The 13,468-nt window shown below is 39.6% G+C and overlaps 1 protein-coding gene across 5 annotated transcripts in view; it reads left to right on the top strand.

Annotated features, from left to right (window-relative positions):
* The window catches only part of abca5 (ATP binding cassette subfamily A member 5), a 92,549-nt gene that overhangs the window by 49,780 nt on the left and 29,301 nt on the right, over nt 1–13,468 (top strand). For all 5 annotated transcript variants that reach the window (XR_015761411.1, XR_015761412.1, XM_088000598.1 and 2 more), the window contains exons 18-21: nt 2,853–3,063; nt 7,186–7,355; nt 7,918–8,045; nt 9,086–9,226. Coding sequence is in view for 3 of the 5 variants with exons in the window: in XM_088000598.1 (XP_087856724.1) it covers nt 2,853–3,063; nt 7,186–7,355; nt 7,918–8,045; nt 9,086–9,226 (650 nt within the window). In the remaining 2 variants the exon portion in view is untranslated. The remainder of the gene's footprint in view (nt 1–2,852; nt 3,064–7,185; nt 7,356–7,917; nt 8,046–9,085; nt 9,227–13,468) is intronic.

Raw genomic sequence — 13,468 nt, 5'->3', positions numbered from 1 at the left:
GACAGGTTGTAGTTGAATGGAGGGAGGCCAATATTGTGGAGGGGACATTTGCTAGAGCTATTCGGAAGGCTTTAAACTAGTTTGGCAGGGGTGTGGGAACGTAAACAGTAGTAGACAAGAGAGAAGATCCAGATGCTATAGAGAATAAGTTAAATGGATAAGGCAGGCAAGAGCAAGTTAAATAGATAAAGCAGAGAATGATGAAAGACTGATTGATTAATTAAAATGCATTTATTTCAGTGTAAGACGCCTGACAGTTAAGGCAGATGGATAAGAACATGGGACTGAGGTATCATAGTTCTTACAGCAATATGGCTGAGGAATGGACAGGATTGACAGCTCAATGTTCTGGGGTATAGATGCTATAGAAAGGTTAGAAGGAGAAGCAAGAAGTGGAGTTTTTGATTATGGAAAACATCACAACAGTACTTAGATCCTGGGGGATCATCCAGTAAAATTATATGGGTATAACAGAGAATAATTAGGGGATGATGACTTTGATGGGATTGTATTGTATGCCGCCCCGCCCCAGGTAGTCAGCAGACAATTGAGGAGCAGATATGTAAGGAGATCGCAGATAGCCATAAAAATAATAGTATTCAAACAGTAGGGGATTTAAACTTTCTAGACTGGGACTGTGCTTGGATGGGGAGGGGTTTGTTAAATATTTTAAGAAAACTTTGTCAATCAATATGTAGATGGCCGTACTAGAAAAAGGACAAAATTTGACCTCCTCTTGGGAAGTAAGGCAGGACAAGTGACTGAGGTGTTAGTTTGGGACCAGTGACCATAATTCTATTAGTTTTAAAATAGTTATGGAAAAGCATAGGTCCCATCCTCAAATTAATTTTCTAGATTGGGATAAGACCAATTTTTATGGTATTAGACAGGAACTTTCAAAAGTTGACTGGGGGAGGCTGTTTGAAGGTAAAGGGGCATCTGGCAAGTGGCAGACTTTTAAAAGCAAGATCATGAGAATTCAGCGACAGCATGTTCCTGCGAGTGTAAGGGGCGAGGATGGCAAAGCTAGAGGTATTGAGGCTGTGGTCAAGAAAAAGAGCAGAATCCCTACATGGAAACAGGCCAAAACTAATATTTTACATCAGTATTTACTGTGCAGAAAGACATGAAAGCTAGGGCACTCGGAAATAAATAATGATGTCTTGAAAAGAGTTCACATTTCAAAAAAGGAGTTGCTGGAGATCTTAAAATGCATAAAGTTAGATAAGTCTCTGGGACCTGGTCAAATGTATCCCAGGACATTTTAAGAAGTTTGGGAAGAAATTGTGGGGACCCTATCAGATATGTTTGTGTCATCAATAGCCACAAATGTGGCTGAAGACTGGAGGATGGCTAATGTTGTGCCACTATTTAAGAAAGGCTGCAAGGAAAATCCAGAGAACTACAGACTGGTGAACCTGACCTCGATGGTGGCTAAGTTTTTGGATGGGATTTATATGCATTTAGAAAGGCAAGGATTGAATAGGGACAATCAGCAGAGCTTTGTGCATGGGAAATTGTGTTACAGAAACTTAATTGAGTTTTTTTGAAGAGATAACCAACAAGATAGATGAAAGCAGAGCGATACATGGACTTTAGCGAGGCCTTTGACAAGATTTTGGTTGATAGACTAGTTAGTAAGGTTAGATCACATGGGATCCAGGGAAAGTTGGCTATAAAATTGGCTTGATGGGAGGAGACCAAAGGGGAGTGATAGAGGATTGTTGTTCAGACTGGAGGCTTGTGACCAGCGGTGTGCTGCAAGGTTCAGTGCTGGGTCCACTGTTATTTGTCATTTGTGTAAATGATTTGAATGAGAATTTAAGGGGCATGGTTAGCAAGTTTGCAGATGACACCAAAATTGGTGGTATAGTGGACAGTCTAAGGCTATCTAAGAGCACTGCCGGATCTTGATCAATTGGGCTAGTGGGCTGAGGAATGGCAGATAGAGTTTTATTTAGATAAATGCAAGGTTTGACATTTTGGTAAGACAAACCAGGCAGGATTTGCGCAGTTAATAGTAGGGCATTGGGGAGTGTTGTCGAGAGACCTAGGGGTGCGGGTACATAGTTTCTTGAAAGTGGTGTCACAGATAGACAGGGTGATGAAATGGATGTTTGGCATGCTTGCCTTCATTGATCAGAACATTGAGTACAGGAATTGCAGCATCATGTTACAGTTGTACAAGACATTGGTAAGGCCGCATTTGGAATATTGTGTAAATTTCTGGTCGGCCTGCTATAGGAAGGATGTTATTACGCTGGAAAGGGTGCAAAAACGATTTACAAGGATGTTGCTGTGACTGGAAGGTTTGAGCTATAAGGAGAGGCTTGATAGGCTGGCCCATTTTCCCTGGAGAATAGCAGGCTCAGGGGTGACCTTATAGAAGTATATAAAGTCATGAGGGACAGAGATGAGTTGAATAGCCAAGGTCATTTTCCCAGGGAGGGCATTCCAAAACTAGAAAGCATAAGTCTAAGGTGAGAGGGGGAAGATTTAAAAGAGACCTAAGATGCAATTTTTTCACATAGAGGGTGCTGCTTTTATGGAACAAGTGCCAGAGAAATGGTAAAGATGAGTACAATTACAAGATTTAAAAGACATTTGGACAAATACATAGATAAGAAAGATTTAGAGGAATGTGAGCCAAACAGCGGCAAATGGGACTAGTTCAGTTTAGGAAACGTGGTCGGCATGGACGAGTTGGACCGAAGGGTCTGTTTCCGTGCTGCATGACTCTATGACTCCATTTACTCCACTTCAGCTAAAACTAAGCAACCAGTAAATGCAAGAGTACATTTTTTTATCACTGTCTTGATCCTAATTATTTGAATTTCTCTGTTTTCTTTCAGATTATAGCGTTTTTACCAAGGATCCAGCACCGGATGTAATAGCAAATGAAGAAGACATTTGCATTGACTGCATTGATCACCAGCTACTGACTTTCCCAGAAACTAACTCGGCAATGTTGACTGGCATTGCTCTGTGGCAACACCAATTTCGCACCATAGCATGGTTGCGTTTGATGAATTTCAGTCGAGAACGCAGTGCACTCCTTTATATGTAGGTATAATAGGAAAATTGGAGCACGGAAAAGATATTGGTGTTTATGTTTCTCATCAATACCTAATGTTTTCGTTTAGCATGCTACCATCATTTCAAATAGAGTATTTATATTTTCATCTGTGTATATGGACTTTTGTGGTCCATGTATGTTATTGAATTCTGCCATTGAAAATCTTTCAAAGAAGAGCAGCTAAAATGATGACTAATTTCCAAACTGACATGCATTGAAAACATTTTAAGGAAGGTGTGCTTGTGGGTATCGACACAAGGAAACATAATCTGAGTTTTTAAATTCTGAAGGCCAATTTGATCAAATGTTCAAAGTTCTCCATATTAAAATGGGAACAAATAAATGAGCTGCATTGCAAGTAATCAAAGGAGATCATTCTGCTAAACATAATTTAGTGAATAATTAGACGTTGAATGATAATACATTGAGCTTTAACATTTCATAAGAACATAAACATTAGAAACAGGATTGGGAATTCAGCCCCTAAAACATGTTTGGCCATTCAGTATCAATATAGCTGCTCTAATCTTAGTCTCAACTTCACTTTGCTGTCTGCTCCCTTTAATCCCTCAACCTATTACTAGTTTAAAAATCTATCAGCCATTTTAGAATCATTTAGCCTAGTGATGAACATAAAACATACAAGAAATGAATGGGCACCTTTCTAATTTACTAGCAAATAAAGATAAAATCACTACAATCCTAGCAGACCATGAGACTGTGAATACAGTCGAGATGATTGGTGATGGTTTAACCTGAGCCTCAAGCTAGGAGAGAGGACAGTCCTTCATAGTAACTTCAACCAGTGTGGGGATAGAACCCAAGCTGATGGCATCACTCCGCATCATAAACATGCTGTCCAGCCAACTGAGTTAATGCAGAGGCTTCGTACTTCGTTCTAAATAAACAAGAAAATAATATAGTGTCAGTAGGTTTTTACATGGACCAAAATAAGGGAATGTTTTAGAAAATTTAATAATTTTTGTAACATTCCTCACTCCTCCTGTTCCTTCAGTTCATTTCTTTAGACTTCCATCGAATTATTGAAAAGTTGGGGCACAGAAAGAGGCCATATTGTCCAATATTTATCTGACCAGTCTGCCATGTAGGATCTTATCAAACGCCTTACTAAATTCCATGTAGACAACACTGCATGACTTCATCAATTGCCTTTGTTAGTTATAGAGTCATAGAGCTGTACAGCATTGAAACAGATCCTTTAGTCTAACTCGTCCATACCGCCCAAGTTTCCTAAATTGGACTAATCCCATTTTCCTGCATCTAACTCATATCCCTTTAACCCTTTCCTATTCATGTACATGTCCAAATGTCTTTTCAATCATTTAATTGTACTTGCCTCTGCCACTTCCTCCGGCAGTTCATTTCCTACATGCACCACTCTCTATGTGAAAAAGTTGCCCCTCCGGTCCATTTTAAATCTTTCCTCTATCATTTTAAACTTATGCCCTCTAGTTTTGGACTCCCCTATCCTTGGAAAAATACATTAGCTATTCACCTTATCTATGTCCCTCATGATTTTATAAACCTCAATAAGGTCACCCCTCAGTCTCCTAAGCTCCAGGGAAAAATGTCTCAGTCTATCCAGCCTCTTCTTATAACTTAAACCCTCCAATCTCAGCAACATCCCTGTAACATTTTTCTGTACCCTGTTTAGTTTAACAACAGCCTTCCAATAGCAAGATGACCAGAATTGTATGCAGTATTCTAAAAGAGGTCTCCCCATTGTCTTGTACAGCCACAACATGACATCCTAACTCCTATATTCAGTGCTCTAACCAATGAAGGCAAGCATGCTTCCTTTTCCATAATGATGACAAATCTCACTGTATTATCGTCAATATCTCCAAAATGGTTACCCACCCGTCTTCATCTACTTGTCCAGCTTCATTTCCAAAGACAAAATCTAGAATTCCCTCTACCTCCCTGTCATTAAAGACCATAAGACCATCAGACATAGGAGTGGAAGTAAGGCCATTCGATCCATCGAGTCCACTCCGCCAATAATGGCTGATGGGTGTTTCAAATCCACTTACCCGCACTGTCCCTGTAGCCCTTAATTCCTTGCAAGATCAATAATTTATCAATCTCTGCCTTGAAAACATTGCGTTCCGTGGCAATGAATTCCACAGGCCCACCACTCTTTGGCTGAAGAAATGTTTCCTCATTTCAATTCTAAATTGACCCCCTCTAATTCTAAGGCTGTGCCCATGGATCCTAGTCTCCTCGACTAACAGAAACAAATTCCCAGCGTCCACCCTTTCTAAGCCATGCATTTTCTTGTAAGTTTCTATTAGATCTCCCCTCAACCTTCTAAACTCTAATGAATACAATCCCAGGATCCTCAGTCGTTCATCGTATGTTAGGCCTACCATTCCAGGGATCATCCGTGTGAATCTCCGCTGGACATATGCCAGTGCCAGTATGTCCTTCCTGAGGTGTGGGGCCCAAAATTGGTCACAGTATTTTAAATGGCTTTATGCTTGTTATGTGCTGACTAAAGGAAAGTTTTCTTGTATACAGTTCAATATGTTTGTGCCTACTATGCCTTTCATGCTGTTCATGTCCCAGTCGATATTAGAGTAATTGTAGCCCCATAACTGTTATTGTCATCATATTTTTGCACTCAGAAATTTGTCTACATATTTGCTATTCTATTTTGCTTCCATGATTTGGGGTCTTCAGAACAGCTCTCGCAGTGTACTTGCCCCATCTTTCTTCTGAGCTCAACTCATATTGCCTGATTTAGTGATTTAATTTGGTATATTATCTGTCCTCAAAGCTGTAATTGATTCTGTAAGCTTTACCTCCACTTTATCTGTTTCTACACATTATTTTGTGTTCGGTGCAGAAAACTTAAATTGCAAATTTAGATTCTTGTGTGGCTATTAATCACACAGTTAATGATACAGAGATTGTTTCCCAAAAATTGCTATAAGTTGTGATATATTCAAATGCATCACTCCTGTTTAATATAATCTCTTTGAATCATGCTTTTACATATCCTTTGGGAGAGTTATTTCCACATACCACCAAATATGTTTTACCTCCTTCTACCTCAATTGATCCTTTCACATTCACTGAAACTACTAATATCAGCAGCTATGGTTCTGTAAACAAAATTCATTTCTCACTTTTAGCTTTCTAAGAGCTCACTTATCCTTTCCCCTTTTGACTTGGAGTTGACATGAAGTGAAAACTGTGGGTGGCATCTTCTGCTCTCACTGGTGGTGAGCTTGGATGTAAAAAGGTCATGTGCCCAAAGCCAAGACCTGAACCTGTCTGCCCTCCCATTACCACCATCATTTATGTGCTGGGTAGCAAGACCCAACGTCGGACGTTCCCACCCAGGTTCAGGGCCTTAAATGGCCAATTAATGATCACAATGGCATCATTGTGTCTTTGCTGGCATTGACCAGCTTTGGGTGGGCCTGATGAAGGGCTTATGCCCGAAACATCGATTATCCTGCTTCTCAGATGCTGCCTGACCAGCTGTGCTTTTCCAGCACCACACTTTTCAACTCTGAAAACCTTGCGGCCAGCTTGTCTCTTCCTGGGCAGGTGGAGGGTGTATAGTTGTCACTCAATCAAAAGCGCTCAATGCCTGACCGAAAGATTGAACATTGTGAGAAGAAGATTGGGCTGAGTGTCATTGCTGCCAACCCAATCCCCAAGCACGCTTCATGATCCTTAGCCTACAGTACTCCTCATATCCATATTACTTGAGTCTGGGTTGCTCCCACATCCTGGAACTCTGAACCTGGTACTTCCACTAGCATGCTGCTGAACAGAAGAGCTACTGACTTCTGATTAGCCAGTGGCCATTGGTAGGGCAGAATTCTGCCCCCAGAGTGTTTGTGGTTCAGTGGGATTTCCCAAAAAGAGGCAGAGTGGCTCATTTTTTTGATTATCTAGCCAACTTACAAGACCTTCAATATTGCTGCAAAATTCTGTCTTATATACATATACTTTATTATCAGAAGTATTCTAAGGTTTAATTTAATAACAGATAATGTTATTTCTCAAGCTTACTGTTGAGTGAAATTTTCTCTTAAAATAAGTTTTGAATAACATTTTTCAATACTTAACAGCATTTACATAATCGGCCTTTTGATATCCATTGTGGTTATGATGGCTTTATTAAACGGTACTCTTAGTCGAAAGGATGTTTCAGTGGAACTATCCCCTGAGTTAATTCTACTCCATCAAGAACAAAACCCCCAAAAATATACCACTAGTCTTCTTCTGAAAAATTCTACAGGTAAGACCTAAGTGGAATAACATTCATTGTGGAAAGCTTCTAAGAACCAAATAATTAATTAAACAGATTCTCAACAGAGAAGTCTGAACTATTCATTGTAACATACCATTATATGCCACTGTTTGTAGATCTTTTGCTCATTGATTAGCCTGCATGTTTTATTAAATAACCTTTACTTCAGCAGAGCATCAATCCAATTTGTTCCTTTTCTGTAGAAGTACAACTTTCCTCTATGGGAAACACCATTCTAGCACCTCATGCATTGAAATTATGTACATTAATAGTTGTTGCACCAGTGCAAGCAAAGGTCTGTAAGAAAAAAAAACTGATGTTTCAGGATGACCATCCTAAACTCGAGGAAAATATTCTGACAAAAATGGTCCTGATATTATATTTTAACAATGAGTCCCAAAGTAGCATTTGATCAATAGGCAGCACTGAGAAACAAGCATTTGAAAATTTAAGATTTCAAAATGAAGTGTGACTTACTTATATGTATCTGAACATAATTTATGATAAATTATCATTTTTATGCTTTGTTTTATTTTTAATTTCATATTAGGCAGTAATATTGATAAACTTGTCCACGCTTTTGAAGCACAGAGCGTGAAAGTGGAGATGTTCAATGATAGTGAATTCACGGATGTTGCTCCACACAATGCAGCACTAAATGTGTCACTTTCAGAAGAGGTAATAGATTTGAACAGAACCTGTGAGAAGAGTTCAATTGTATCATGATTTACATGTATTTAAAAGAAAACTTGTTCAAAGATATTTTTGTTTGTTCATTTTGTTTTATGTGCTGTCCCATTTTTATTATTATTGTTGTTCAGCCAGAAAAGGCCTTTAATTACCCCATGATTAATTGTCCATAAAGTTTGTTTGAAATGAAGCAAACCTGATAAAATAAGAAGAAAAAGAATATTTACTTTTAATTTCAAAAGTAAAAGTCACTCAATTCCATGACCTGCCACATAGCAATATTATTAATGAAGCTTGCCTGATTGAGGCAAGTTAGTTGAAGATGTTGCATAAAAGATTTAAGAAATGTTAAGAACAGGCATTTGCTCCGAACCATAATTTTTTTCTTTATAACTAAATTTTAAACTGAACCAAACTTAACTTTATTATTCTCTGAATATATTAAGTCGAATTAGCAAGTATGTAATAATTACAAATAAGACTCCCTGGATATGAATATCTAAGAGAAATTCAATAACTGTTCTGTCCTTGAATGCAGTAAATATGTTAGCACATATGACCTTTTGAATGACATAACCGCCAAAGCTACCAGAATATACATAACTCACCTTGTTTTTGTTTCCCTTATATATTAAAGATGAATCTTCAGTATACTTAAGTATTTATCATCTTAAGATAAATCCCATAAATTTATTTTATGACTGGAATGCTCCTCCATGATACCATATTTCATTACAAGTTCAGTTACTGTACAGTGGAGTAAATTGATATTGTATAAACCACCAAGGCTCACAAGAAATTACTTCCGTCTTCCAAACAAACTGATATACAAGTTGTTTCATTCTTACGAATGGGAAAGAAGGGAGTTCAGTTATGGCAATTCATTCCTTTGTAACATGCCATAATGCATTACAAATGTTTTTCTTGAAGAACTTATCCCGTTGTATTAATGTAAAGTTAAGAATTTACATTTCTTGGATAATGTTTTCATTACCATCTCTCCCTCTGTTTCCTGTGTTCTTGTTCAGAAACAGTACATGTTCACAGCAGTGTTCAACAGCACAGTGATTCACTCACTGCCGGTGTTAATCAACATGATCAGTAATGCCCTCCTCATTAGCGTAAATGGTTCCGGTGGAATTCACACGTGGAGCAAACCATTCCACTTAGTAAGTTAAGTGCTGTACAGATCTAAAGTGATGCTGATTATAGAAGTATTGATTTTTACCTTCTATCTGTTTTTACAATTTCCAAAGAGACCAATAGTTTAAGAGATATGAATTTCTCAGAGACTGAAAGTATCACAAGATTTAATATTTTAAGACTTTTACTGTAACAGAACTAAAATTAACATAGACCAAACATTGCTTTATAGGCAACCATTGTACCAAACCACACAAAAGGTACTTTCTCATTAACTGAGTAACAAAAATTAGATATCGCGCAACCTATTTTTATATTAAATCAACTCTCAACAGATTTGTAGCATCGTACAATCAACTCCAAATTCCTCTCTTCATATCTAGCAGTCTTCCTTCTCCCTGTCACGCAGCACAAGTCTTCTAGTGTGCTTTTGTAAGACATGATATAGAGGTGCCAGTGTTGAGCTGGGTGGACAAGGTCCGAAGTCACACAATGCAAGGTTATAGTCCAACAGGTTTATTTGAAATCACAAGTTTTTGGAGTACTGCTCCTTCATCAGGTGGACTATAACCTGGGTGTCCTGTGACTTCTGACCTTTTGAAAGGCTCATAGCAGGGAAGCAGCTGAGTGTTTTTTTTAATTTAACTACTTTTTCTTTCCTAAATCTACAATAGTGAGTAAAGTGGGTTCCTTTTTGATTATATGTTTTGTTGACCTGTCTCTTGATTAACCTTTAAAAATATAAAACATAGATCCTAAATTAGCCTGGAGCAGTGTTTTTAGAGCAGTAAGATTGTGCTGAGACTGGGTCTGTAGATTGCTAAAGGGCAAAGAGGGCCTTTAGTAGAGAGATGTGCTCTTCCGTTGGATGTGGGAGAGTAGGAAGAATTTTTATGTCACTGATTATTATGTCTGCAGGAGGTATTTGGTTGCGAATCCTGTCGGATTGCATAGATTGGTTGGAGTAGCAGTTAGAGGCAATGAGGAACTTACAGGAGCTAAGGGGTGTGATGGATGGCAGTTGCAAGAAGGGAAGTAAACCGAAGATACAGTCAGGTAGATTGGTTACATCAAGGAAAGGTAGGAGAGGGAGGCAGGTCATGCAGGAGTCTCCTGTGGCTATCCCCATCTCAAGTGGGTATGCTGTTTTGGAAAATGTAGGGGGTGATGGACTCTCAGGGGAATGTAGCACTGACAGCCAGATTTCTGGTACTGAGACAGGTTCTAATGTAATGAGGGGCAGATCAGGTTCCAAGCGATTGATTGTGATAGGGGACACTCTAGTCGGAGGCACAGACAGACGTTTCTGCAGCTGACAGAATGGTGTTGTCTCTCTGCTGCCAGGATCAAGGACATCTTGGAGAGACGGTAGAAGTTTCTCAAAGAGGAGAAGTTTCTCAAAGAGGAGATTTTGAGGAGAGAACCATAGGAAATTAGGAATTTAACTAAGAGGTCCATGTGGGTAGTAATATCTGGATTACTCCTGACGCCACGAGCTAGTGAGGGTAGGAACAGGAGAATAGAGCAGATGAATGTGTGGCTGAGGAGCTGGTGCAGGGGAGAAGGGTTCACATTTTTGGATCATTGGAATCTCTTCTATGGTAGAAGGAACCTTTGTAAGAAGGATGGATTGTACCTGAGTTAAAAGGGAACTAATATACTGGCTGGGAGATTTGTTAGAGCTACTTGAGAGGATTTAAACTAGTCTGTGGGGGAGGGGGTGGTTTGTGGGTGGAACCCAGATAGTGAAGAAAGAGATCAGTCTTAGACTGGTACAGTTGGGAAAAGGAGCAAATCAAACTGTCAGGACAGGCAGGCATGATCAAAGTAGATAACGAGGTGGGATGGCTAAATTAAAGTGCATTTATTTCAATGCAAGAGGCCGAGTAGGTAAGACAGATGAACTCGGCATGGTGAGGATTACATAGCAATTATAGAGTCGTGGCTCTGGGATGGCCGGGACTAGCAGCTTAATGTTCCAGGGTATAGATGCTATGGGAAGGATAGAAAGGGGGACAAGAAAAAAAAGGCAGTGTCTTTTTCATTAGGGATAACATCATGGCTGTGCTTAGGGAAGATATTCCTGGGAGTACATCCAGGGTCGTTATCTGGGTAGAACTGAGAAATAAGAAAAGGATGACCACCTTATTGGGACTGTACTATAGAGCCCCCAGTAGCCTGCGGGAAATGGAGAAAAAAAATTATAAGGAGATCCCCGTGTGTACAAGAACGTTTTCTGATTCAGTATGTGGATGTACCTACAAGAGAAAGTTCAAAACTTGACCTGCTCTTGGAAAATAAGGCAGTCCAGGTGACTCCGGCGTCAGTGGGGGAGCACTTTCGGGCCAGTGACCATTATTCTATTAAAATAGTGATGGAAAAGGATAGACCAGATCTAAAAGTTAAAGTTCTAAATTGGAAGAAGGCAATTTTGGCAATATTAGACAAGAACTTTCAAAAGCTGATTGGGAGCAGATGTTTGCAGGTAAAGGGACAGCTTAAAAATGGGAAGCCTTCAGAAATGAGATAACTAGAATCTAGAGACAGTATATTCTTGTTAGGGTGAAGGGCAAGACTGGGAATGTTGGATTACGAGAGGAATTGAGGATTTGGTCAAGAGAAAGAAGGAAGCATATGTCAAGTATAGACAGTTGAGATTGAGTGAATCCTTAGAAGAGTACAAAGGCAGTAGGAATTTACTTAAGAGGAAAATCTGGAGGACAAAAAGGGGACATGAGATAGCTTTGGCAAATAGGGTTAAGGTAAATCCAAAGAGATTCTGCAAATACATTAAAGACAAAAGAGTAACAAAGGAGAGAATGGGGCCCCTTAAAGATCAGCAAGGCCGTTTACGTGTGGCAGATACTAAATGAGTATTTTGCATCAGTGTTTACTGTGGAGAAGGAATGGAAGCTAGAGAAAATGGGGAAAAAAAATAGCGACATCTTGAAGAATGTCCGTATTACAGAGGAGGTGTGCTGGATTCTTAAAATGCATGCAGATGGATAGATCTCTGGGACCTAATCAGGTGTACCCGAGAGCTCTGTGGGAAGCTAGGGAAGTGATTGCTGGAGCCCCTTGCTGAGATATTTAGATCATTGATAAGTGCCGGAAGACTGGATTTTGGCTAACATAGTGCCACTATTTAAGAAAGGTGGTAAGGAAAAGCCAGGGAAATATAGACTGGTGAGCCTGACATCAGTGGTGGGCAAATTGTTGGAGGGAATCCTGAGGGACAGGATTTACATGTATTTGGGAAGGCAAGGACTGATTAGGGATAACAACATGTCTTTGTGCATGGGAAATTGTGTCTCACTAACTTAATAGAGTTTTTGAAGAAGTGACGAAGAAGATAGATGAGGGCAGAGCAGTAGATGTGATCTGTATGGACATCAGTAAAGCATTTGACAAGGTTCCTCATGGTGGAGTAGTTCGCAAGGTTAGAAAACATGGAATACCTGGACTAGCCAGTTTGGATACAGAACTGACTTGAAGGTTGAAGACCAATGGTGGTGGTGAAGGGTTGATTTTTAGAATGCAGATTGTGACCAACAGTATCCCACAAGGATCCGTGCTGAGTCCATTACTTTTCATCATTTTATATAAATGATTTGGATGTGAACACAGGAGGTACAGTTACTAAGTTTCAAAATGACATCAAAATTGGAGGTGCAGTGGACAGTGAAGAAGATTACCTCGGAGTACAACGGGATCTTGATCAGATGAGCCAATGGGCCAAGGAGTGGCAGATGGAGATTAATTTAGATAAAGGTGAGGTGCTGAATTTTGAAAAGGCAAATCAGAGCAGGACTTATACATTTAATGGAAAGTTCCTGGGGAGTGTTGCTGAACAGAAAGACCTTTAGGAGTGCAGGTTCGTAGTTCCTTGAAAGTGGAGTCTCACGTAGATAGGAAAGCAAAGAAGGCATTTGGTATGCTTGCCTTCATTCGTCAGTGCATTAAGTATACGGGTTGGGAGGTCATATTGCGGCTGTACAGAGCATTAGTACGACAACTTTTGGGATACTGCTTACAAATCTGGTTTCTGTGCTATCGGAAGGATGTTGTGAAATTTGAAAGGGTTCAGAAAAGATTTACAAGGATTTTGCCAGGTTTGGAGGATTTGAGCTATAGGGAGAGGCTGAACAGGCTGGGATATTTTCCCTGAAGTGTCAGAGGCTGATGGGTGACCTTGGAGGTTTATAAAGTTATGAGGGGCATGGATAGAGTAAATAGACAAGGTCTTTTCCCTGGGTGGGACAGTCCAG

Source organism: Chiloscyllium plagiosum, unplaced genomic scaffold (assembly GCF_037043375.1).
Source record: "Chiloscyllium plagiosum isolate Xiang-an unplaced genomic scaffold, Cpla_swu_hap1 HiC_scaffold_25, whole genome shotgun sequence".
NCBI classification, from domain to species: domain Eukaryota; kingdom Metazoa; phylum Chordata; class Chondrichthyes; order Orectolobiformes; family Hemiscylliidae; genus Chiloscyllium; species Chiloscyllium plagiosum.
This window is presented reverse-complemented; position numbering and strand designations above follow the sequence as displayed.